Source organism: Epinephelus moara, chromosome 18 (assembly GCF_006386435.1).
Source record: "Epinephelus moara isolate mb chromosome 18, YSFRI_EMoa_1.0, whole genome shotgun sequence".
NCBI lineage: Eukaryota > Metazoa > Chordata > Actinopteri > Perciformes > Serranidae > Epinephelus > Epinephelus moara.
This window is the reverse complement of record NC_065523.1, coordinates 26,773,385-26,799,144: the sequence shown is the minus strand read 5'-3', so window position 1 is coordinate 26,799,144 and position 25,760 is coordinate 26,773,385. Positions and strand designations below refer to the sequence as shown.

At 41.3% G+C, this 25,760-nt stretch overlaps 1 protein-coding gene across 1 annotated transcript in view; it reads left to right on the top strand.

Moving 5' to 3' along the window:
• baiap2l1b (BAR/IMD domain containing adaptor protein 2 like 1b) overlaps window positions 1–25,760 on the top strand; it is a 49,815-nt gene that overhangs the window by 17,109 nt on the left and 6,946 nt on the right. Inside the window, exons 5-12 of the mRNA XM_050068742.1 lie at window positions 1,666–1,737; window positions 3,554–3,688; window positions 12,279–12,431; window positions 12,792–12,947; window positions 14,499–14,610; window positions 16,189–16,405; window positions 18,744–18,806; window positions 21,662–21,878. Coding sequence (XP_049924699.1) covers window positions 1,666–1,737; window positions 3,554–3,688; window positions 12,279–12,431; window positions 12,792–12,947; window positions 14,499–14,610; window positions 16,189–16,405; window positions 18,744–18,806; window positions 21,662–21,878 — 1,125 coding nt within the window. The remainder of the gene's footprint in view (window positions 1–1,665; window positions 1,738–3,553; window positions 3,689–12,278; window positions 12,432–12,791; window positions 12,948–14,498; window positions 14,611–16,188; window positions 16,406–18,743; window positions 18,807–21,661; window positions 21,879–25,760) is intronic.

Here is a 25,760-nt window from a genome sequence, read left to right as displayed (position 1 = left end):
GAATGTTGCAGCAGAAATCCAGACTCATCAGACCAGGCAACGTTTTTCCAATCTTCTATTGTCCAGTTTTGGTGAGCCTGTGTGAATTGTAGCCTCAGTTTCCTGTTGTTAGCTGACAGGAGTGGCACCTGGTGTGGTCTTCCGCTGCTGTAGCCCATCTGCTTCAAGGTTTGACGTGTTGTTGGTTCAGAGTTGGTCTTCTGCAGACCTTGGTTGGAGATGGTTGTGCGTGAAAATCCCAGCAGTTTCTGAAATACTCAGACCAGCTGGTCTGGCACCAACAACCATGCCACATTCAAAGTCACTTAAATCAGCTTTCTTCCACATTCTGATGCTCGGTTTGAACTTCAGCAGGTCGTCTTGATCATGCCTACATGCCTAAATGCATTGAGTTGCTGCCACGTGGCTGGCTGATCAGCTGTTTGTGTTAACAAGCAGTTGAACAGGTGTACCTAATAAAGTGGCCAGTGAGTGTAACAATGCAGATATTACTGGACTTTCTCCAGAATTGCAGATTCCATCTTTAATGAGTCTTTTAATTACATTTTTAGTCTGTAAAATGATAGAAATGAAGGAGAAATGCTCATTAGACATCCCCACAGGCCAAGGTTTCATCTTTAAGTTGTATATTTTGTCAAACCAAAAGTTTAAAACTTTTTAGGATTTGGTATGTGATGATATGAGGTAGAGAAAAGCTGCAAAATTTCATATTGCAGAAGCTGGGACGTGTTTGTTCGGCATTGTCATTTGATAAATCACAATTTTCTGTGTGTTCATTAATTGGAAAATTGTTTTAGCATTAGATCACAATAATTGTGGCACTTTTTGTGGGATTATTTTTCAGGGCATTCTGACTTTATTGACTTTATCATAGCTGACGAGAGACAGGAAAGGCAGGGAGAGGAGGGGGGGGTGACGAGCAGCAAAAACATTTACATTGTTAATCGTGCCCTCACTTAAAACTTTGATATCTTAACACAGCAACCACAAGATGTTTCCTTAAGATGTTGCACAAGCTCGGTGCTTGGGAAAATAAATAATACCAGAGTTCGAAAATAACCTGTTAAAGCTGAACTTTGGGGCAGGGAAGTTGCGAGGCGCTCCTCCGAGGCATTGTTGCTAACAGCATCAGTGAGTGGGTTGACTTGTTAATGGACTTCAGTTGGTGAGTCACAGCATCAAATCAGGTCAGAGAAAATGATGGAAGAAAACCTTTCACAGACTTCGATGAGGGTGTGTTTTGTGTGTGACAAGGTCATCATGTGTGCTCAGTAATGGGGTCTTCCAATTCAGTGGTCCCTCCCGCCCCATGTGGGTGCCGCCGCCGCATCGCAACAAGGCTGTGGCGATGGAACCACTTTGACACCCTCACACTAATGAGAGAGAGCTGGAGAGAAAGGGAGAAAGTGAGAGAAGTCTGTGGGCATTCCCACGCTTTGTGTCTGACTCATTCATAAGCACAACCTCGGACTTGGCTCTCACCCCCGCACACACGCACAGATACACTCTAAATGATCACTCTCCGTTTCTCCCTTTGAGACTTACAGTATTTTTCCTGTTTGCCGCTGACAGCAAAGCTAACAGACTGTAGCACTACATCCTCCCCTCAAGTTTCTAATCACCACTCACCCTCTCTCTGTCTCCCTCCCTGCTCCTCACCTGAAGTTTAAGAGGTTCCACAGGGAGATCATATCCGAGCTGGAGAGAAAGACCGACATGGATGTCAAATACATGACAGTGAGTATTTTTCTGTGCATGTGTGTGAGCGCATGCATATTTGTGTGTAGCACTCCATCCATCCCCGCTCATTAGAGCACACACTGCTATATAAAAGTATGTTCTGTTATGTTTTTGTTGTGTAGTACATTTTGGGAAACACAAACATATCTTTAAGCTAAAGGCCGAAGTGTTAAACATGTGATTACTGATAATTGTCATGAGCAGGCAGATGGATGGAGAACACAAGGATATGAGAATTTCATTTACACTCAAGAACTTGAACCATAATCTGATCCTGGGCAGCAATTCAGCGCTATAATTTTCTGTCATTATGTCGGCAGTCATGGCATTTTATTTATGTCCTAATGAGAGTTATGGCTGCAGCACAGCATAAGAGAAAAACAAGGTCATTCTCAACAGCAGCAACACAGAGTTCAAGTGCTGCACCAAACATGTTGTTGATGGTTAATGCTTTGACTTGCGGCCTGCAGTATGTTACAGATGCAAATGTCTGAACGACACACAACGGCAGCTGGATATGTGTATGAATTTACACAAACTGCATTGTTATTTATTATATTTATTTCATAATCACATTTAAGTTATCAACGTCTAGTGTTAAATTTGCATCTTCGCCAAATGGCAGATGCAACCAGCTTACCACTAATGCTGCATTTCCACTGCATGGTACAGCACGGCTCTACTCAACTTGCTCTTTTTGTGTTTGCATTGCAAAAGTTGTGGAAGGTATCTGGTACATTTTTTGGTATCACCTCCATCAAGGTTCCAAGCATGCTGAGCTGTGTTAAAACACTGCAGACCACTTATTGGTAGTAAAGAATCTTTGCGACACATGACATGACAGCCAAGCTATGTCAACAGCAAAGACAGTTTTTTTAATTCAATCATCCCAGATTCAAAAGAATGGCAGCAAACTACGCTGTACACTACATCGTCCAATTGAGAGAGTGGAGAGGCGTTTATTTTTAGGGCTGTGTACTGGCAAGCATCTGGTGATATGAAACATAACAATACAGGGGTTATTATTCAGTATATTGCGATACCGATAATCTAATTTTAGGGAAACTGTTACAGCATAAAAAACACACCACCATATACATAAAAAAAAAGTAGGAACAGTGGGATATATATTTGTATTCATCACAGTCTCTGTAACAGCCAACATCGTAGCAATAGTTTTTGTGCAGTCTGAGCAAAGGCATTAACATGTGCCTACATGATTGAAAAATAAAATAAAAGCGTGTGCAGGATTCTTTAGGTTACAAATTCAGAAAAGAAAAATGTACAATACTCAATACTGTCTTGATATTTTCTTACATCCCTGTACCTGTGTTCGGTCGCCACTGAAAGAATCCAGCAAGTGTCACGTTGAAAATGACAGGACAGTTTCACGTGGCATTGCCATGGCGATCAGCTGAGAATCCCACCTACAGTAATTGAGTATTATCTGCAGTGGAAAACAAAATAGAGTGATGTTAGTAGCAAATGTGAGTCGAGTCGAGTTGAGCCGAAACATGCAGTGGAAAAGAGGCATAAGAGAAATAATGTGTTACTATGCATACTACACATAATGCAATACATGATGTTATGTCGAGGAAAGGCTACAAACTCAAGTATGCACATGTCATGTGTCCAAATCTCTAGTAGTAATAGATAACTTTTCGAAACAAAAATCTTTACTCCACTGAACTGAAATTGCAAATGAGTATTGAGCCAGTTCTTCTAAAAGCCTTTGGCTCCTGCTGGCTGACATGGCTCTGGAAAATATCAGGTCGGTGTTGCTGCATTCACATTGATCTCTCTCCTGCTCCAGGCTACATTTAAGAGGTACCAGGTGGAGCACAAGATGAAGCAGGAGTCTCTGGAGAGGTCCCAGTCAGACCTGAAGAAGCTGAGGAGGAAGAGCCAAGGCAAGAACGCCAACAAGTACGAGAACAAGGAGAGCGAGGTGAGACGCACGGAGACACACAGACAGACACGTGACGCATCGTACATGGATGCTCTTTCTTTGACACGCACACACGCAGCTGTGTTTGTATGTGCATAGACACACACACACTCATTCACAAACCTTGACACCTGAGACCCACTGTTCCAAAGCCAGTGTAACAGTAGTTGGGGACAGTGTGTGAAGTGTCTGCTCTGTGCAGTCATGCAAGAGAATATCTGTGTTTGCTGTTGGCTTCTTGTGTCCGCTTCACCAATGCACCCGCATGCAATCGCTTCGTGTACAACCTTGCTCCACCCGCATGCTCTCTGATAAGAGCTGACACACACACATGCACAGAACAAGCAACCAAACAAGGAAGAATGTTAAAAAGGCAAATGAGACATGTTTGTTTCGTGCAGAACTAGCAGATGGAGAGACTGATCGGTTTAATGGTTGGAAGCTGAATCTACAGTTAAGTGTGTCCGGTCTCTTTGCAAAGCAGTACACTGTAAAATGTGTTGAACTTTGTCTCTACTTTGTTGTGCCTCAAAGTTACACAGACATTGATGCACTAAAAAAGAAACCTTCTGTCTAATTTTTGTCTTTTGTCCCAGTTCTGTCCGTGATACGTATCATTCTAAAAATCAGATTTTGTCAGCGTTACCGCAGGTGTTTACCCGAGACAGTTAAACACTGAGGAATGTCAAATCATTATAGCCACTTAAAGTTCTTATTATTGCACGGTGCCACCACACCCAGTGACTCTGTACACTGATAATTGCAGAAGAGTTTAATCTCAAAGCTGTGACCCCGAAAGCACAGCAGCGGCACATCTTACATAACCTCCCTACCATCGATCCAGTCGTGCAGCCTGTTTGCCTGTGTGTGTGTGTGTGTGTGTGTGTCTGTGAATGTTTAAGAGTTTGTGTATTTTGTCAACATTGTCATCCCTACACCGAGCCTGGCAGAGTTAGAGTGAGATAGAGGTCGAGAGGGAAAACCGAAAGGAATTACACAAGGAATTATATTACCAATATAGTTTTATAGCAGCTTTAATCTAAATCAGTGATACTCAACTTAAGGCTCGTGGGCCAAATCTGGCCCGCCACAGGGTGCTGGGTGGCCAGCTGAACATTTTTTAATTCATAGTTATTTGTACTTTTAAATGAAAGTATCAGAATAGAGGTTGTTTATCAAAAAAGGTGCCTGTGGACACCCCAGCGGAGGTCCAAGCTAAGCCCCGAATGTCCCCTGCCTACACTTGGCCTGTGTGGGGCTGCTCTGACTGGATTCGCCTCTTGGCAAAGATAAGTGAGGACAGCAAACTTCGAAAGGTTGAAAACAGGCAATTCATTAATTATATATACTGTTCAATACTATTAATGTCTGTTTATTAAAAGTGGCCCCTGGCAAAAGCAAGTTGAGTATCCCTGTTTTACATAGACTTTGATCTATAATTACGAAAAAATGAAAAAGACTTCATAGTGACAAAAAATAGTGGAAAAATATTCCCTTTTCCAGATTTATAAACTTGAATTGTCACATGGAGCGAACTAGAACTGAAGCAGTTAGTCAATTGATCTTTTTTTTTAATGACAGAAAAATCAGCAGCTATTTTGCTAATCTTTTTGTTTTTCAATATTAATGCGTGAAAAATGACTGCAAAGGTTAATGTTCTTGTGTTTCAGCTTCTCACATGAGAGGATTTTCTGGTTTTCTTTGCCATATGTAATAGTAAACAGAGCAGCTATGGGTTATTTGACTCCTGGTCAGACAAAACAAGACATTTGAACATGTCACCTTGGGCCATATGCAATTTTGTGGGCATTTTTTTTTCACATTTTGTGATTTTTTTATAGTATAAAAGAGATCTACTGGGGATGTGGGTACCACTAGGGGTACTTCAGAGTACCTCTGGGGTGCATGAGATTTTTTTTTTTATGTTAATTTTAAAAATATCAGTCATGCATAAACCCTGAAATAATTATACTATAATAAGTTCAATTAAAAAGTAAATGTAAGGGGGAAGGCATGACCTGCTCTACTCTGCCTTTCTCTGCCCCTGATATTCTTACCCTGATATTCTTACCCTAACCCTAACCAGTCCCACTTCTCATGCATAAACCTTAAAATCCATAATTTGATTTGACTTTTTTTTTTTAAATTGATTTCTTTATTTCAAACATCTAAAGAAAAATAATGATAAAATAACATAGAATGTATTGTAAAAACAAACCTACAAAACATTTCATGTCCAGAAAGGAGTAGGAAGAAGCAACGTGCTTGCTAGCCCTACCCCCGATCCCAAACTCTACCAGTCCATCACTAATCAAACTCTTACATAAATACACTCTCCTCACCATCGATCAACCACACATTTACACCACTGCACTTCTTAATACCTGATAACCAATATTACCCCATGTATAAAACAAATACGAATTGCGAATACCGACAACAGTGTCACCCTGAGTGTGCTTGTCATTTCTGTACCTTGTAAAGATACTGTCTTTGTACCTCTTTTTAAACTGTCTCACATCTTTACTTTGTTTGATTTCTTTACCCTTATTGAATGACACAGCAGCAACAGAGCTGAAAGCGTTTTGAAAGAGGTATAAAAGTAAAGTGAAAACAGAACAGACAAAGTACTATCAGTCTCAGAAAGAGTTTGTTTGTTGTTGTACAATAAAATGAGCATTAGGATTTACCTCATTTTATTGTACCTCTTTTTAGAGGCGTTTCTGTTATCTACCAGAAATGTTTTGCACTGGTCAGGGGGTACGTGGCTGAAAGAAGTATTACAAATGGGTACATTATTGAAAAATGTTTGAGAACCACTGATCTAGGAGATACGTGATAATGGAAAATAGCTCAGTCCTAAATGTGTTTTGTCTGAGATACTGAGAGGGGACTGTGTGATCCCATCAGGTCCAGCTCCTTCAATCGAGCGATCCCACATCTGAGATATGAAACTGTAACATCTATCACACATTCAAACAAAGGCTCAAGACCTGTCTTTTGGACAATCGACGTGAACATTTCTAATCAACACAGTACACTGATCACCGTAACACTGCTATTGTTATTTCTGGCTAACCTGCTGCTAACTTGCATTATGTCCTTGCCCGTCGCCAGGCCGCCAACTCTGCATGGTTAATGCTCTCTTTATGTCTTTGCCAAAGGACTGCAGTTGAAAATTAGCCAGCTGGCTAACACAGGCACATTTACAGAAATGCTGATTAACGGGCATAGTCCTTATAAATAAAATAAATCTAATCCTTTATTTTCCTCTCTTATGCCTCTAATTCTCCTGTTTCCTCATTCCTCCACTATATTTCTGTTCCTCCGTCACCTTCTTCTCTTTCCTTTTTCCTTCTCACCTCTACTTCTCCCTCACCTTCCCACCAAACCACAAGTAAGAGTGTTTGCTTGCTGCTGTGCTCGCTTATCTGATTTAAGGCCAGGTATTAGGATTTAGACACCCAACAGACACAGAGATGGGCCAGACAGACAGACAGACAGACAAACAGACATACAGGGTGTCAGGGGCTTAGAGGCAGGAGTTTACAGCAGCAGATAATTCACCAGACACCAAAGACACTTCAAAGACAAGGAGCGATCCGTCTGAAAACAGAGGAAAAAAGAAAGACAGAAAGTGAGAGCGCTGTCACAGCTGTCAAACAATTGATTAAAGGACTCTTCAAAACAAAGTGAGCACAAGTTTTACCCTCTGTACACAAGATAAACAAAGATTGAGATGTGTATCAAGGCTCCTACGCGCCAAAGAGGGGAAAGTGTGATTTATTTTTGAAGCAGTGTGTCGTGTTTTTCTCTTTATGTATTATCTCCTTGTTGCCACTCCTCGCTCTGTCTTACCTATAGTAAGACATATAGGTTGTCCATAGCAACAAGCTCGCTGCAGTGTTGACAGATGTAAAGTGATTAGGAGGGTATGTGCGTTTATGTGTGTAGGTGTCTGTGTGTGCGTGTGTGTGGAAATAGCATTTCACACTTTTTTTTCCCTCGTCCACTTGTTAGTAGAAATTATTCCGCCCACCTCTACAGTTCTGGAAAGGTGTTCACTATCTCTTTTTCTTTCTCTGTCTCTCCATTAATTCTCCTCCATTCAAATTATCTTTATTGGCGTGAAATGTGACAGTATTCCTTGCCAAAACAAAACACAAGAATAGATAAAAATAATTAAAGGTAGTTAAAATGCATGTGACACACTCGGTAGATAATTGAGAGGGCAGTAATAAAATTATAATTTCCCTGTAGAATATCTCAATTAGCTGAATGAGCGCACGTGATGAATACAGATTTAGTGAGCTGGTGTTTTTTACTGCATTCATTGTGATAATCAGCTGCTCTGTTGGAAACACAGTGTTGCATAATTAAGGAATACTTTACCCCCCAATGATCACTTGTATATCAATTACTCGCCCTTGTGTTGAATTCAAGAGGAAGAATTTGTGTTTATGCCTCGGCACCAGAAATAGCCCTGGTCGGGGACTTTATGTTTTAGGGTTGTCCATCTGTCCGTCCCATTCTTGTGAACATGACATCTCTAGTATGCCTTGAGGAAATTCCCTCAAATTTGGCACAAATGTCCACCTGGACTTAACAATGAACTGATAGGAATTTGGTGGCCAAAGGTCAAAGGTCAAGGTCACTGTGACCTCACAAAACATGTTTTTGACCAAAACTCAACAATTCATTTGCTAATGACAAAATTTCACAGAAATGCCTAAAAAGATCAAAATTATGACGTGATGACATTTTATATCCTAAAGGTCAAAGGCCAGCTTCACTTTGACATCATAATGTTCCTCAAAAACACTTCTCTTGCCATTATTCAGTGTCATTTCTCAAAATCAGAAGGGGAGACATTTGGTGAGATACTAAATTGGTGACACTAATCTTGAATGTCCAGCAAAGCTGTGCTGATTGTATTGATCTTCTGTGCTGCCAGGTGGAGGAGATCTGTGTTTAAAGGGATAGTGCACCCAAAAATGAAAATTCAGCCATTATCTATTCACCCATATGCAGAGGGAGGCTCAGGTGAAGTTTTAGAGTCCTCACAACACTTCGGAGATCTAAGGGGAGAGGGGGTAGCAACAAAACTCCACCTAATGGAGGCTTACGGCGCCCCAGATTCAAACGTCCAAAAACACATAATTGAAACCACAAAATATCTCCATACTGCTTGTCTGTAGTGATCCAAGTGTCCTGAAGCCCTACGACCTAATGCACCTTCATCCAGCTGATTGGTATACATAGATATGGCGTAGTTAGTCAGACTTTATCACCAGTTCCATATACACTAAAGTACAAAGTCACTTTCAGGAAGTCGACACATTATGGTTTAGATTTGTTTTAAACAACATTAAAGGCCAGTTTAAGTTTGCAGTATGTGTCTGTAGTCTATTCTACAGCAGTTCCTAATAAACCCAGTCTGACTTTGATGTGACGCATATTGTTTCTTTAAAGATACTCTGTAATAATGATTATGCTGCAGTAAAGCTGGCGAGATTATGGGATATCTCTGGAAGAAAAACAAAGACAGCAGAAGAGAAATGAAGAAAGAGAAACTGGGCAGTAACGAAAAAGAAGAATTCTATTTCTGCTGCTATTTGTGTAGGTGTGTGTGTGTTCGCTCCAGAAATTTGCATCTGGTTATTTTTTGACATGTTGCCACAAAGATACGCTTGTTATCATGAGTGAGATATCAACAACTCTAAATGGACAGGTTCATGTAAGGACTTCCTGGCACCGGGGAGACAGACAGATTCTCACTCAGTCAGGCAGACAGCACTGACAAGGATGATATCACCTCTGCTGAGGGCTACTTAGCTTTTGTCACTGAATGCACACACAGGTGTCGCAGGTCATGTTTTCCACATATCTTTTCTGGCTGTTTTTATTGAAATACTTCAGCAGTATTGTTTTTTCTGTATGAGTTGTGAGGGCATGTTTACTCTGGGGTTTTTACACTCAGAGGAACAGTTATACAAACATTTGGTGAAGTAATTAAATGGGAATTGAGCATTTTAATGATCTTCTTTGTATTTACACTCCATATTAATTTGGTTACTACTTACATCATTCTCCTACCAAAAGGCTGCCATGTTTCTATGTGAAATATGTTTCTGGATATAGGTGAAAGGGACAGTTCACCCCAAAATCAACACACTTTCCGTCTTACCTGAAGTGCTGTTTATCAGTCAGTTCGGTGTGAGCTGCCAAGTGTTGGAGATAGCAGCCATGGTGAGGTGTGTTCACTCAAATATAAAGGTGCTAGATGGCATTCAGCTTGTGGTGTTTAAAGTGCCTATAAAAAGATACACCTGAAAAACTCAACAGCAATGTCCACAAGCCGAGTGCCATCTAGTTCCATTATATTTGAAAGAAGGCAGACATCTCTACAGCCGATATCTCCACTCAGCAACTCACACCAGAACAATCAAGACTGTTAAATAGAACTACAAACTATGTACTTTTGATTTGGGAGTAAACTGTGCCTTTAACACAGAGAGGAGAAAGAGAATCTGAACTTTTTACCCATTACCCCACTTACCTCACCGCAGCTTCTTGGTAAATAAATCGAGCCCTCAGTGATTTAAGGCTTTATCATAAGAGGGCGGTTGTAAGAGCTGAATAGAGAGGGTGTGGGCCATTGTATCAACAACCGTTACAGGTGTGCCAACTGCAGCCACTCGGATGAGGATAACAGTAATGGCTCTGACAAGAAACCAGGCACAAAAAACAATGATACAAGAAGTCTACCTGTTTTATCTTTTTGCGGGGGTTCTGACTGTGTTATGTTTTGCTTTTTCTGAGAGAGGTTAAAATGTGTTATGTGAACGACCTGTGAGAAATTTATACAAATGCATTATGTGAGCCAGAATTCAAATCCACACTGCAAATATATGCTGGTAACATTAACAAGTACTCGCACCAGGGCCGTGGTAATAATGCTGCATGAATAATACATAAACAAAATACATTATGGTTGCTGCTTTAATCTGAAACCACTTTTCTTAATTCAGTTCACTCATATCTGCATTTACGAGTATCGTGTTCATTCGTGCTCATATATAATATCAAATAAACCAAGATAATAAAAATGAAAATGAAATTACCAAAGCTGAAGATTAAAGGGGATCGATTATGCTTTTTCTTATTCAAAAGCCCCATGCACAGCGCTGTCAGTCGTCATACCTTGTTGCAAGTGATGGCAGGAAACAGACTGATAGCAAATAAGCAGACACACCACACACTAGAGGGCTGAATTGCTTCTTCTTTTAATTTAGTCTTCACTTGGATTGTTACAAACAACACGTTTCGCCCATGGCTTCATCTAGTCTGTTGTATAATACATTGCACAGGTGCTTTTAACAAGGCTGAATCCAATCAGTGGCAGGGTGGTCATGTGCCGAGCAGACTCCATATTTGGTTCGGTACACATGCCCACCACCGGAGAGCCCCCTGTATCATGCAAACAACCAGACACTTTGTATTACATACACCCCTCTAGTGTAGTGCAGCTGCAGCCTTGTCAAAAGCACCTGTGCATTGCACTCCTTATAGGTTGTTCTTATTTTCTATCATATATATAAAGTTACAGTGTCAAATGTTCACATTTAACATGGCCATAGTTTCAAATGATGAGGTAACAGTATGTAAAAGTAATTCCTGTGAGCAAAAACTTATTTACCATTACTATATTCGAGATAAGCTGACATCAGATCAAGACAGATTTCTTTATATGCTCATCTCTTCCAGGCACGCTACTGCACGTGTTACATTACATAGCTTACACTGCTACATGTAGCTACATGCTAACATCAGGGAAATGTGTAAAATAGGTTGCAGACACTTCATTTCTACCCGATTTCGGATCAGATTCTTGCAGGAACATTTCTGGTTGTGAAGATTTTGAAACTTTTGTTGGTGATTTCTCACAGTAGAAAGTGCTACCACACTCAGTTACAATCATTCCCAGGTAGCAAAGATGGTGCAGAGACACTGAGATACTGAAGACCTGGAATGAATACAGGTGTTCCAGCATAGACAGTGTGAGGAAAATAAATTATTTTTGATCATTAAAGTAAGTAAAACATTCTAGTTGAACCTGAAAATGAGCATAATAGGTCCTCTTTAAGTACATTCACTCTCACGTACATGCACAAGGACACACACTAGTCTAAAATCCTTTCAGTAGCCTTCTGACCTTTTTATAGTTGCAGGCTGCTCGTGTAGATAAGACATCACCTCCATACAAATGCTGTGCCCTGTCCTTACCTCCTCCTATTGCTCCATCCTTTCACTAAATCTGTCAGTACAGTGAACTCTAATAATACCTTTCAATCTGCAAGAGAGAGATTAGGATATTCAGAAAAGCCTGATCCTTTCATGTCATTTGCCCTTGTTGGGTTTGTGAATAGATGGGCAGTGAAAGGGACTAGATGGCTTCAAACGTGTGGTCGGGAAGATAAGACATGGTGGTCTATTTGAGATGACGAAAGACAAACCAATGGATTTCGATCCATTCAAATTGACTTATGTCATTATTGTAACATTGCATTATATGTGTGTTTGTTGTCAGTGCTTGGAAACATTGACAAACCGTCAGATGGACATGCAGTTGTTCATCGCAGATGGCTGTAAGGAGGCTCTGCTGGAGGAGAAGAGACGCTTCTGTTTCCTGGTGGACAAACACTGCATGTTCTCCTACCAGTTTGCTTCCTTTCATGACAAAGTATGTATAATTTCTACTCCTCATTATGTTAGAATCGAGCAGAAAATTGAGGCTTTCCTCGACTAAAAACTTTACTGACTGTGTTGCAGTGGTGGTGAAGAGCTATCTTTACTTTTCAAATGAAGAGAAATCCAATTATACTTATATAGACTTTTAAATTTAAGCACTTCAGATTATACCTTACGGAGAGAACATTCAACAATTTAAAATCTAATCAAAGCATCACATAGAACAATTTATTCCTAAAAACCCACAGTCGCAGGACTCATGTTACCATAGTGATCAAATGTGAGCACTGTTTCAACTGATTACTCATGTTTTCTTTTAATATCTCTTCTTATGTCCATGCTTGCTGGACAGGCCAGAGACATGCTGATGGCAAAGCTGAACAGCTGGCAGGACCAGTGCAACGACGCCACCAACATGCCTGAAAGTGTCTTGTCGATGATCGAGGGACTGCGCACGGCTGTCCCCGTCACACCTCTGCCCTCTCCGTCCCCGTCACGGCACAGTGTGGTATGATGGGAGGGGGAAAGGGACAAATAAATATATGTTCTCTTTAAGATATGTTGCTGCCTTGTTTCAAAGTGCTTCATTTCTTTTGAGTGGTAGAACACAATATGATTAATGCCTAATGATTACACCACACTTTCCCCTTGCAAAATAGATGGTGTTCTAAGATGTGTAGTTGATATAAATATCGCATATGTTATGTAAAGAAAAGCTTCCTGAAATACAATATTGAATTATTTTTATTTTCAAATTTTAATCAAGACTTTAGTCAAAGAAAACTTTATTTCCATTTGAAGTATTATATTCTGCGGTATAGCTCTGTTCTGGGGCCTGTTTGCACATCCACGCGCCTACATGAAGAGCCTAAGGCAGAGAGAGCACACCTTCCTGCCCTTCCATGCACAAACGAGGAAAGCCTAAAGGTTCATTCTAACTGCTGCGATGCAGAAATGCGGGATGGATTTGCGGAATATTTGCGCAGCGCTTTTCCGCGTTTAAACCATACACACAGGTGCGGTACGGACGCGGTGCAGAATTTCGCATTGTTGTGTTCCAAGTCCGCGCAGTGTGAACTGGTGTGGGTGAACGTGGACGAGAGTAGCAGCAGCAGCGACGATGACGTTATTTATTATAACCCTAACCCTTGCTAGCTAGCGAGCTGAGTTTGACATCGTGTCCTGCCTGAACTAATGCTATGCTAGGCTACGCTAAGCATAATGTAGCTTAATCTTTACATTTATATAACTCCTGATGTCATGTCTACTACAAGACAATAATAAGTTAAAATGACTCCTGATTAGATCTTACAATATGTTTGATCTGTCACTTTTGTTAGACCGTAAATTCATGCATTTAGCTAAATATGCTCTATAGCAGCGATACTCAACTTATGCATTGATTCACACTGGTAATTTTTACTAGTTTAAATGTAAATGAGATGTCAAAGTGCATGAGAGGAATCAAAAAAAAAGTGCCAGGGAGAATCCCCCGGACTCCTCGACAGAAGTCGGGGCCAAGCCCTGAATGTCCTCAAATCCTATAAACTCCCCCGCAGAAACCTGACCAGTGCAGGGCTGCTGTGACTGGATTTGCCTCCTGGCGAAGATAAGTTCGGACAGCACACATCAAAAAGTGAAAAACAGGCAATTCATTTATTATGTATTCTGATAAATATTAATGCTTGAGTATTAACTGGCCCCTGGCCTCCTGTCATTTTGTAAAAGTGCCCCACGGGCAAAGCAAGTTGAGTATCCTTGCTCTGTGGTTTATGTTGAGTTTTTTATGAGGCCACTACTACTGTGCTTAAACAGTCAAACACATAAAACACTACTGGCCTCACACCACTTGGATTTCCCTGAATTTTATGGAATTTAGTCATAAAATTTGATCTGATATTTTTTTTTAAATCATAATAATGGACAAGCCAAGTCTGCCTGAAATAGAAACATACACTTGCTCACATGTTAGAAGTCAGGTTGGAAACCGAAAGTGAGCCCTTAGGTTTTACCCTTCTGTATACACATGCTAACATTACCTTTAATGTTCCTTTGACAGAACATGTCTGCTCCGCCGGCCCCACCTCTGAAGGCTCAGACCAGTCCTCTGGCTAACATGTTCACCCAGGAAAACAACACCACCACTGTCACCAGCACTACAAACAGCATAGGTATTATGGCATGGAATATGGCTTTGGTTTTCATTTGGCGCCTCGCTCTGTGCAGCTGTGGCTTTAAGCTTGTGCTTTGTTCTTTCTTGTAATGTGAATGGCCTTGATCTTAACCAGAACAATAGCATCTGCTTCACTTGGGCTTGGATTTATGTAACACTCTAGTCTTGGCAGTTTCGCTGCCTTGTCATCACTACAAAAATCTGTTCTGTGATTAGATTGTTATGATAAAATAAATTGGTTTTCAGCTATTTTCTAGAGTTTGTAACAAACATTGTGTGACTTATCATGAAATTTGCTGCAGATACTCAACAGGATATCTTGTAATGAACTGGGAGATCCTCTGACTTTTGCTTTGGTGCCACCATGAGGTTGATATTTGTTTCATATATTTAAATATCTTGACAACTATAGGGTGGATTGCTGTGAAATTTGGAGCAGACATTCACAGTCCCCAGAGGATGAACTGTAATAACTTTGGTCAGCTGACATTTCACCCAGCGCCATCTTCAGCTGAAATTTTGTTTGTCCAGTACTTTGGTTCATGACCTGTAAAGCTAACGACATTCCCATCAGCCTCAGCTGTACTTTGTGCTGATTGCTAATTAGCAAATGTCAAATTGTCTATTACAATATCATTGTGAGCATCTTAGGATGTTGATGTGACTAAGCTCAACGCACCACAGACTCCTGGTCTTGTCTGTTGTTGAGTGCTGCAGGAATTAGTCCTAAAACCCCAAAAATGAATTAGCTTTTTAGTTCCCTTGTCTCAAAGTCAATGGGTTTTTTAATCTGTTTTTTTGTTAGATGCCTGAAATAAGGTTTGTGATTAACATTAGCTTTATTTAGACATTTTAACATTTTACTCTGCGACTTAAAATACATCAGTAGATGCCCCACTCGTACATTTTGAAGCCTTTACATGTCTTAAAAGAGACAATGACTATTAAATATCTGGCAAAAAATATACAAATATAGATAGACAACAGTGTTTTCTAGGAGCAAAAGCTAAAACCAGTGCCTAATAGAGTTACAATAAGAGGATGATAAGTACAAAAGTTACTGAAAATAAGCTAAAATGGTAGAAAAAGCAGACTGCGCCTGCTAATCAATGTTCTATTGAATTTGATATAACAATAAGAAGTAGTATTGCACATGACTGAGAAAATTATATTGCACTGTATTGGCAAGTGATCATGATATTGAAGAATAATATTGCATATGATGATGTGAGAAATATTGCACAGGCACAGTTTTACAGCCTTGTTGTGGTGGCGTGTTGTCGTACATTTATAGCCTCATGTTTGGTTTTCACTTCTGATTGCATTTACCCTTAATGACTCACAAAGTGGGGCTCATTTGTGAAGATTATCTTGCTGAACAAAATGTGTAATTATCATAAACTTTTGTTTGCCACAGAGCTTATTTTCTACAGTAATCCAAAACTGATTGGACAAATCCCACTGGATTTTGTCGAGGGAACACGAGCAATGTTATAATCCAGGGTGGCCTTCAAATAAACGTCATCCCTGCAGTATCTGTTCTCACTGTTACTCTTGATCCTCACCTCTCTTCCAGACCACGGGAACAGTGAGGAGAACAATCTTGCCAGGTCTGTGTCTGTCGCCACTGGCCTCAACAATATGGTGAAGAGGCCACGTGTGCGCACCATCTTCCCCCACACTGCCGGCAACAACAGCACGCTGCTCAGCTTTGACGAGGGAGACGTCATCATCCTGCTCATCCCCGACGAGAGAGACGGGTGGATGTATGGCGAGCTGGAGAAGAATGGAAAGTGAGTCATAAATAAACAGAGGCATGTACACATGCTGAGACATGATTACACGTGTGATGCACTACATGTGTGTGAACATTATCACAGCCAATATATACGTCGTCTACCTTATATTTCATTATGTGTGAATTCACAAAAATCACCTACACCTCAACATCAGGCCTTCATCAGCAATTGTTTTAATCATGCATATCATGGTCCTCCGCCCTCCTTCTAGTCATGTGATTGACATGAGATGGACTGCACTGTCCTAACTGGCCAGATGGTCCCTCACCTGATTGTGATGCTGACCATGCACACGTACGCACACAGCTCCAGGCTCGCCAAGTGCTGCCTGAGCTGGAACACTCGCTGATAAGGAAATCAAAGTAAAGTATGGCCTGAGGGTGGGATGTACGATAGCGGACTGGAGTGAGACAGAGAGGGAAGTTCAGAGTACCACCTGCTCTCCCACACAGACAGGCACCAACCAAGCCGGCTCTCCACGGCTCTCTGATGTCTGACTTTTTAAACAGGGATTTGATCTGAAGCCTTTGGAAGTGTGTTTTTGAATTTGAATCATTCATCAAGTTTGATCTTTATCACTATCAAGGGAAATAACCTGGCAAATGTATGTGTATAAAACTGATCAAGGGCCGAGAGGAGTCATCTCTGAGTTGCTTTCAAAAGTGAGGCTGCTCCACGGTTAAACTTTGGTCTTGCTGCCTCACGGCTGCGAGCAGGGCGAGCTGGAGCGCCTAAAGGCTTAAAAAGTGTATATCATCATGTTTATCAGATCACAGAGCCTGAAGAGATAGGCTGCGTGTCCTGCAGGAGCTTTGGCTTTGATGATTTTGGGTCTCTCGCTGGGCTCTCCCTTTGTCTTATAGCAGCTTTGATAGTGTATCCCGGCAACTCGCCTGGCAACACCCAGACTGATTCAGATACTCTCACACATTATTGACGGACTGAGGGGTGAATGTCAGTGAGGAAGCAAGCGAAAACACACTAGTAATAAATAATACACCACAGAAACATTTTACAAATACTGACAACTGACATGTGTTGTTATTATCATGGTCACTTTCCCCTGCATAAATGTGATTCCACTGTCTAATCAACCTAACAGGCATGTGAGAGTGTTGCTTTCCTGTCCAGGAAAACTCCATAGGGGAAAGTGAACACCTCTGGCTACCAGTGCCAGTGAGTTGTCCTTGGGCAAGGTTTTTTTATCAATACCTGTGCAGTGGCCAGCATGGAAACAAGCCTGTGTTCTCAGTGGCAAACCCTTTCCCTAAATAAATAAACGCTGTTATTAATATGAGTGAGATTGAGTGAGTCAGTAGGAGACTTTTTATCGCAGGTACATGAAGGAAACACCCAGTCTCCAGGCCAGTGTGCTAACATTAACATTTATCCACTTGGAGGGCGAGGCTGACCCGCTATGTACTGATTACGAACAATCTTGTGCCGTAACAGCACAATGACTCACAGTCCTTGGTCTGAGCTTGTGATAGAGACAAGCTGTGCCTCATTTTTTTTTAATTAACCTTTTCATTCTCACATGTAAATTCCTTTAAATGTGTTTTCAAGCTGAAATAAACATTTTTCTAAATCAGATCAAGGTGAAAAGTTGTTGGAGCATTTGACCAGCTTCGTCACGTTCGTTCTCAACCCTATGATGAAGTTATTTTGGTGTGTGTGTGTGGGTAGGAACAAATGGCTGCTTGATTTCTCTTACTGAGGCCACCAGCAACCTCACAGGTCTCCAAAGTCTGACTGAAACATGGACTCATTTACTAAACCGACGCAGAGATTCATTCAAGCTCCAAACAAACACTAGTTGTGTGTCGGCTCAGATGAGACCTTCATTCATTCAACTCATTGATTTCCTTTGCTTCTTATGAAAGATGGAATATAAAGAGTCCCCCACCAACAGGGAGGATTTGCTGTCAGAAAAGATAAAATCGATCAAAATAAAAGGGAAAAAAAGCTTTTGAAATGGCACCCTTTGATGATCAGTGTGCAGAAATCAGAGGGATCCATTCACAAGGATGTCTTTTCTGAGGAATTCCAGCTTTTTGCTGCCATAGTTACCGCAGGCATACATCAACACCGCTTATACAACAATAGAGAGAACTATAATAGCTCTGTAGTATACTTAATGTTGCAAATAATAAACATATGTGTCTCCGTGTCTCGTGAGTTGAGGAGAGAGCAGCAGAGCTCTTTCCTAATCATTTAGAGAGGCTTTCAGATTCCTGTGCAGTGAGAGCTGATAGGCAGGCTGGCAGTAGGATAGACCACAGATGTAATCATCCCTAACTTGGCTTCTCCTCTCTTTGTCTGCATCTTGCAGGAGGGGCTGGTTCCCTTCATCATACTGCCGTGCACTCTCCGAGCCTCTCGTGAATAACAACAGGTAAGGAGACTCCACGTTCCAGCTATCGCACACACACGCACACACACACACCGGCAGGTTTCATGTTGCAGCCAGCTGTATTGTTGGCAGTGTTTCCTCTAGTTACTCCTGTTAGAGTGATAACCTTTCTAATCCTATGGGGGACTCTCCCATTCCTTAACCTTTGATTCCTGCTGTGCTTAAAGGGAAACTTCAGTACTTTTCAACCTGGACCCCGTTTTCCCCTGTGTTTGTGTCTCAGTGACTAATGGAGGCAACGGTTTTTGAAACTGGTCCAGTGTTGAGAGAGACGGCTGCAGCCACACAAGCGCAACAGGCAACAGTGTATTCCCTACAGACAATTGTGCAGCGTCAATTATGTTAATAGTGCTTGTTTTTGCCACTGACAGGCTCAGGTTAGTATGAGTGTCTGAAATCATTACAGAAAGGACTCTACAGAGAAATAAAACATTTTTCTTTGGCTTTGGCTGACCCAGTCTGTTTGTCATTGTGTGTAACCAAGTCTCGCTCAGGGAGAAGTCTCATTCTGAAATCTAGAAGATTATTTTTGGGGCTTTTTAGCCGTTATTTGATAGGACAGTGGTCGCTTGAAAAGGGGGAGAGAGAGGGGATGACATGCAGCAGAGGGCTGCGACAAGGACGTATCCTTTGTATGTGGAGCACCTGCTCTACCAGGAGACCTCCCTGCCCTGCCCCTGACTTTTTGACACTGTCGAAATCAGCTAGATACTCAGCCATGACACTGAAAATCATTTAGACAACGCTAAGCTACGCTCTCTGTGCTCTAGGACAACAAAGTCTCTCCAACTCTAACGTTTCCACTGTTGTTTTTCTTGCAACAAGTCATCTTTGTGAGATTTCAGAACAAGGCTTCTTCTTGAGCGAGACTAGGTCACGATAACAAACACACCAGTGAAAGATAAGGAAAAATGTTTCGTTTCTCTGTAGGGCCTTTCTGTAATTTTGTTAGACACTTAAATTAAAAACCGGAGCCTGTCAGTGGCAAAACAAGCACTTTTTAATGAGTGTGAATTAACGGTGCACAATTGCCTGTAGGGAATACATTGCAACCTGTTTTGTCACTGCAGCTGCAGCTGTGGCCTCTTTCAATACTGTTTTAAAAATTGTTGTCCCCATTAATCACTGAGGCACAAAAACATAATAATAAACTTAATTTCTATAGCACCTTTCATACAAGAAATGCAGCATAAAGTGCTTTACAATAAGGACAGTATGAGCACTTTTAAAACAGTTTAAAACATGGATTAACTGATTCATAAAATCACAGAGTTGTAAAATTATAAATCATAAAATCAAGTAAGATTTTAAAAGAGTTGCAGCAGCGTGAAGCGTAAATGGAAAGAGTCTCAGACCTGTATCAGGAAGTCAGAGCTAGTTAAAGGCTAAAGTGAACAGATACGTTTTTAGCTTTCTTTTGAAAATATTCAGTGAGTTAGCTTCCCTGATATCTATAGGTAGTGTGTTCCATAGTTTGGGGCGTAACTGACAAAGGCTGCATCCCTGATCTTCTTCCGGTTGTTGCTGGGAACCTCCAGTAAACCAGCAGCAGATGATCGCAGTGTTCGTGGAGGTAATTAGTTAACAAGGGAGTTAGAAACGTAGCTCTGTCCCAGCCCATGTTGGGCTTTGTATACAAAGAGGAGGAGCTTAAAATCAATTCTAAATGTAACAGGAAGTCAGTGCAGAGCAGCTCAGACTGGCCTGCTGTGCTATCTCCTCTTGGTTCTGGTTAATAGCCGAGCTGCAGAGTTATGAATGAGCTGAAGTCTCTCAGTGGTGTAGTCGAGTCAGCTTGAAATAAAGGCATGAATCAATTTCTCTGCATCTTTTTCATTTAGAAATGGTCGTACCTTAGCTACGTTTCTGAGGTGGAAAAATTATGTTTTTATCACCTTGTTAATGTGGGACTTGAGGCTTATCTGAATCAAGGATCACACCAAGACCTGTGACCTTGTAACGTGGTAAAACAGGGTCCAGGTTGAAAAATACAAAATTTCCCTTCAAGTCAAACAGTGTTTTCATTCTGCTCAGGCGTTGAGCCATATGAAATCTTTCTGTTTCAAACACTGTGCGTGTTGTGTTACAGAAATCGTTCATGAAAGCAGCGATGTTTTTCTTTAAGGATTCATAGCTCCTAAAAAAAAACAAACTTTGAAGTATCTTTTGCTCATATAAATATTGTGTAACCATCAAATCTGTGTAATTGAAATGAATCTAAATTTGGACTTTTCACACCAGCCCAGCAAAATATCAGGAAACAGGATGTTTTATGCTGATGAAAAGATTTTGCTGCTGACGAGAGAGAGAGAGAAAGAAAGAGAGAGGGAGGGAGAAGGTTCAGTGAGTCGACTCCAGCCTTTTCTTCAAAGAGACTAATCCCTGTCGGATTAATTTATTAGATCTTAATGTGCTGCACCTCCCACAGAGAGGCTGCCAGCCAACTGCTACAGAAAGTTTAAAGTATAACCAGCGCTGGGGGACACAACAACACACATCTTTGTCCTGTTGTCCTCATGAGGACCCCCCACTGACCATATTTAGTTTGTACCCCAAAACCGTAATTTTAACATCGTGTCTATGAGCCTAACAGCAACTTTAGGATTAACCTTTCTATAAGAGACAGGCCTTGAAGATAGAAACACAGGAACACACACACACATGCCATTTTGGTGACCTTATTCGCCCCTCTGCTACTGTCTTCTCCCTTCTTCACTCCTCTCCTTCCACTCCATCCTCATCCTCTCTTTCCCTTCCCATCTGTGCTCTATTTTTGTCTTTTTGTTTTCCTCTTCATCTCTCATGCCACCCCTCCTCTTCCTCATGCTCCTGCACAGTGTCTCTGCTGCCCCGTACCGCAGTAGAAGTGTTGTCAACCTTCACCATCAGGACACGGAGACAGACGAGGCCACCATGGTGCTCCCCCCAGCGGACTACTGTGACACCCTACAGCTCAATGCCATCAAGAACAATACCAGCGCTGTCACCACAAACAACAACCACCACCACTCCCCGACGCCCTCTGCAGCCTCCTCCACCTCGTCTGATCACACGGTCAGTCAGTGGGTTTGGTTTACGTGCATTCATCTCAAACTATTTCAGTTTTAACAAGAGTTTAAGTGTGTGTAGAATATTCCATTGAGCCTAGTACAGATAAAGACGATTGTTCTAAGACATATAATAAGCCAAAACACTCTGACCTACTGTCTCCTGTCATACCTTTCTGCTGTGCATAGTGTCGTGATAGAACTGGCAGTGTGTGGTTCCGTCTCACCTGATACCTACTGTACCCACAGCTGTGCAGCCTTATCTTGACTGCTGATGACTGCGTGTGTGTGTGTGTGTGTGTGTGTGTGTGGTGTCAGATGAGCTTTTTATGCCTTGGAAACCTGACCACACTCTGATACACTCTCAGTGTCAGCTGACATACACAATAAAAATCAATTATTGGGACTTTGGGGCAGATTAACACAGAGTTTGCAGCAAATACAACTTCTGTTGTGTGGATATCTTATAAGCAAATGCATGTGAGGCACAAGCACATACCAGCAAGTGGATATTCTGGGTATTTTCATTCTCTGCTTGTAAAAACAATACTGATTTAATAATATTTTCTTAAGAAATTTGAATACTAAATGACAGTTTGGAGAAGCATACAGCAGCAGGGATTCTTCTGGCTCAACATGAGGCAAAGGTGGCACATCATAACATTGGATAATGTCTCATTTACTGTACTGCTTATCTTCAGTATATATTTAGGTTGTTGTAGCTGGAAAAAGCCCCTTCAATAAGCAGCTTACTTGTACTAAAGCCTCCTATCAGGTGGACCGGAAACTTAAATTGTCCATGGATGTAAAAGTAGCATGGTTGTGTGTGTGTGGCCCAGTGATAGACTGGTAACCTACTGTGTCTGGGGGATACTTTGCCTCTTGCTTGGGGTATTTTGGGTGCTTTCCATCCGCCATGACCAGGCTGAACAGGACAAGTAGTTATATAAACAAGATTTTATCTCTACTTAGGGGAATCACCATACAGGCCCACCCGAGACTAAAGAGCGGGGAAAAGTAAAATCAGTGATTTCTTTCTTAACACTTTATATAGGTTAGAAAATAGTTGTTGAAGATGTGAAACAACTTGTAACTATTTCGTCATCGCTCAATGACACACTGGAGCCATCCTTATATAAAAACTAACATTAGAGCGCAAGCAGCAAGCTCTCTTATCTCTGTCAGTAAAATAAATACATGAATAACAGCTGTGTTAAATGCCACAGGCCTATAAACATACGCAAAATGGTTGCCATGAATGTACCTTTCAGTCTTTCCACCTGAATCAGCTACCCGGCCCTGCAGTTGCTGCTCACTGCTGTGGGTGCGGGATTCGTGCTAATTTGCCGCTGTCACTGCGCAGCGGCTTGTTTTTCGTTTCAGCGCCCTCAGTGAGCACAGCCCCAGTGTCTTAAAATGGAGAGTACTAATGACTTTTTATGATTTTGAAACCTAATTTTATAGACTTGGCATTCTTTTTAATCATGCAGATCAGGCTCTGTGGTTAATAACACACTTCTCTGCGATGTGAAGAACTCAGAATGCATTTTGATTTTTGCTTTACCCAGACTTTAACAACAATGGAGAAACTCTGTTCTGTTTTGTTTTGAGGACACAAACATAAGAAATGTCAGAAATGTGATATAAAGGCTACTGCCAGTTGTCTTATCTTCCAAAATTGCAGTTCTAGGACTTCATCCTCACATGGCTGTAGGGGATGAAGACAGGCTGAGCAAAGAAGGTCGCCTTTGTTACAATAATCCCCGGTGTGCTGATAAAGGCTCGTTTTTCCAGTATGAGGCGGTGACACTGGGATAGACGTGAGATCAGACTCTGGGTCAGCAGTACACACACGGCACCCCCCCACGCTTTCTACATCTCTGCAGCGGATGTTTTTGAATATGTATATCCTCTGGAATAGTATCAATAGTATAATCTATGTTATCATATTATCTAATGATTATTTCAGCCACCTCCCGTACCAACTTGGCTGTCATTACCTTACAAATGTTCTCCACATTTGCATACCATGCAAAGCGGCAACCAAAGTTGCGGTTTTCCTCTGTGAAAGCATTCGTAGTTCCACCGTGCTGCATATATGTAAATGTGTTGAGGTTGGTCAAGGTTAAATGCATCTGCTCGGTTTGCACGATCTCATACACACACACTCTGCACGACATCACATAGCACTGCTTTTAAGCTCCATGAAGACCTTTTAAAAACGTTCCACACCTTTCAGCCACAGTGGGATGTTGGATACATTTATGGATATTTCCTATTTAAGATGTTTAAAACAACTCAAACTAACTATCTCGTCCTCACTTAGTCATCAAGCTAAATACATCTACCCATAGAGACTAATTAACACTGATTACCCAAGGCTGTATTTGGTGTGGGGCCCACAGAGACTACTTATACATAGGACCCAGAATCTGGTGCTACACCCCTGATCTGGACTAGAACTGACTCACTGGGTGATATGGTCAGTATGCTGTAAGTCACTGATTTGCAAGTCAAATCAAGTCTCATGTCCTAAAGCTAATGTACTTATCATATATGATAATTTTAGCACTTTATTTTAAACATGGAAGGCCTGAGACAGACACAGGCCCAATCCCATTTCTTATTTATGCCCCTGCGCCTTGTTTTCGAGTGCCCCTTTGCCCCGTGAGACAGAGTTACAGTGCAAAGAGGTTGTGGTCCAAATCTTCCCCTGAAATGAAATAAGACAACCCTTTAAGATCCTGATATATCATCAGTATTGTCATCATCAACAATGTCATTTATGTAAACAAACGGGGCTGTGGCAATAAAGTTGTTACCACAGTGACATTTGTCCTTATCTGATGGAGACAGAAATGCAGTGATGCTGGCAATTCATTCACAACTTAAGTTTCATGTTAACAATCGATCAAACAAGTCATCAAATAATTCATTAGCAGGCCACCCTGTAGGCTAATGTTAGCAACCTGTACTCCATCCCTGTCAATCTGCACTGGCATTGCAGGAGCAGTAACAAGTGCAGCTACTCTGCTACTGGACTTACGTTAAAGTTTGTGCATCATATACCATCAAAGGGAGGGACTGCAACATGAAAATATGACAAAATGCAGGACAGTCATGCACAAATCAGAAGCAACAATGTAACATTAGCTAGCTAGCTAGTTAGCCACCAAGACAGCATCACCACTAGCTTTGTTTGCTATGCTTGTTTTAAAGAAAAGGACCATAATCCATTGAAATGACATAAAACCATGGATGGATTACGGAACGGGCCTATCGGGAGCAGGCCCAGGGGCACAAAATGTCACTCAAATTAACACTTAACGACCAGAAAAAGACCCAAAATGACCACAAAAGACACAACAAGATCACAAAGAGACACAAAATAGCTGCAAAAATAGGCAAAATAACCACAAAGAGCCAAAAAAATGACCCCAAAAGGGCATAAAACAACCACAAGCAGACAAAAAATGACTGCAAAGTGACACAAAATTATGTCAAAGAGACACAAAAGTACCTTATTAAGACACAAAATTACCTCTAAGATACCCAAATGACTACCAAAAGACATCTAATAACTAACCCTAGCATCCGAACAACTTAAAAGAAATGCAAAACCACCACAAAGTTTGTGTCTTGTTCCCTTGTAGAAGAGGTGGTGGGGCCTTTTGCATATCTGAGCCCAGGGGCCCACTGTCGCATAATCCACTCGTGCATTGAACTAAGATAATACAATTGTTTTCGTAATTTTTGATTCTTATTAACAAAAATTACATGTGCAGGTCTCTTTTGTTGCGTGTGCAGCCATCTTGCCGACCATATCTCCTAACACTCAGTTATAAGTATGCCTCTATCCCATCAAGAATCAGTCCAGCCTACCCCTCGA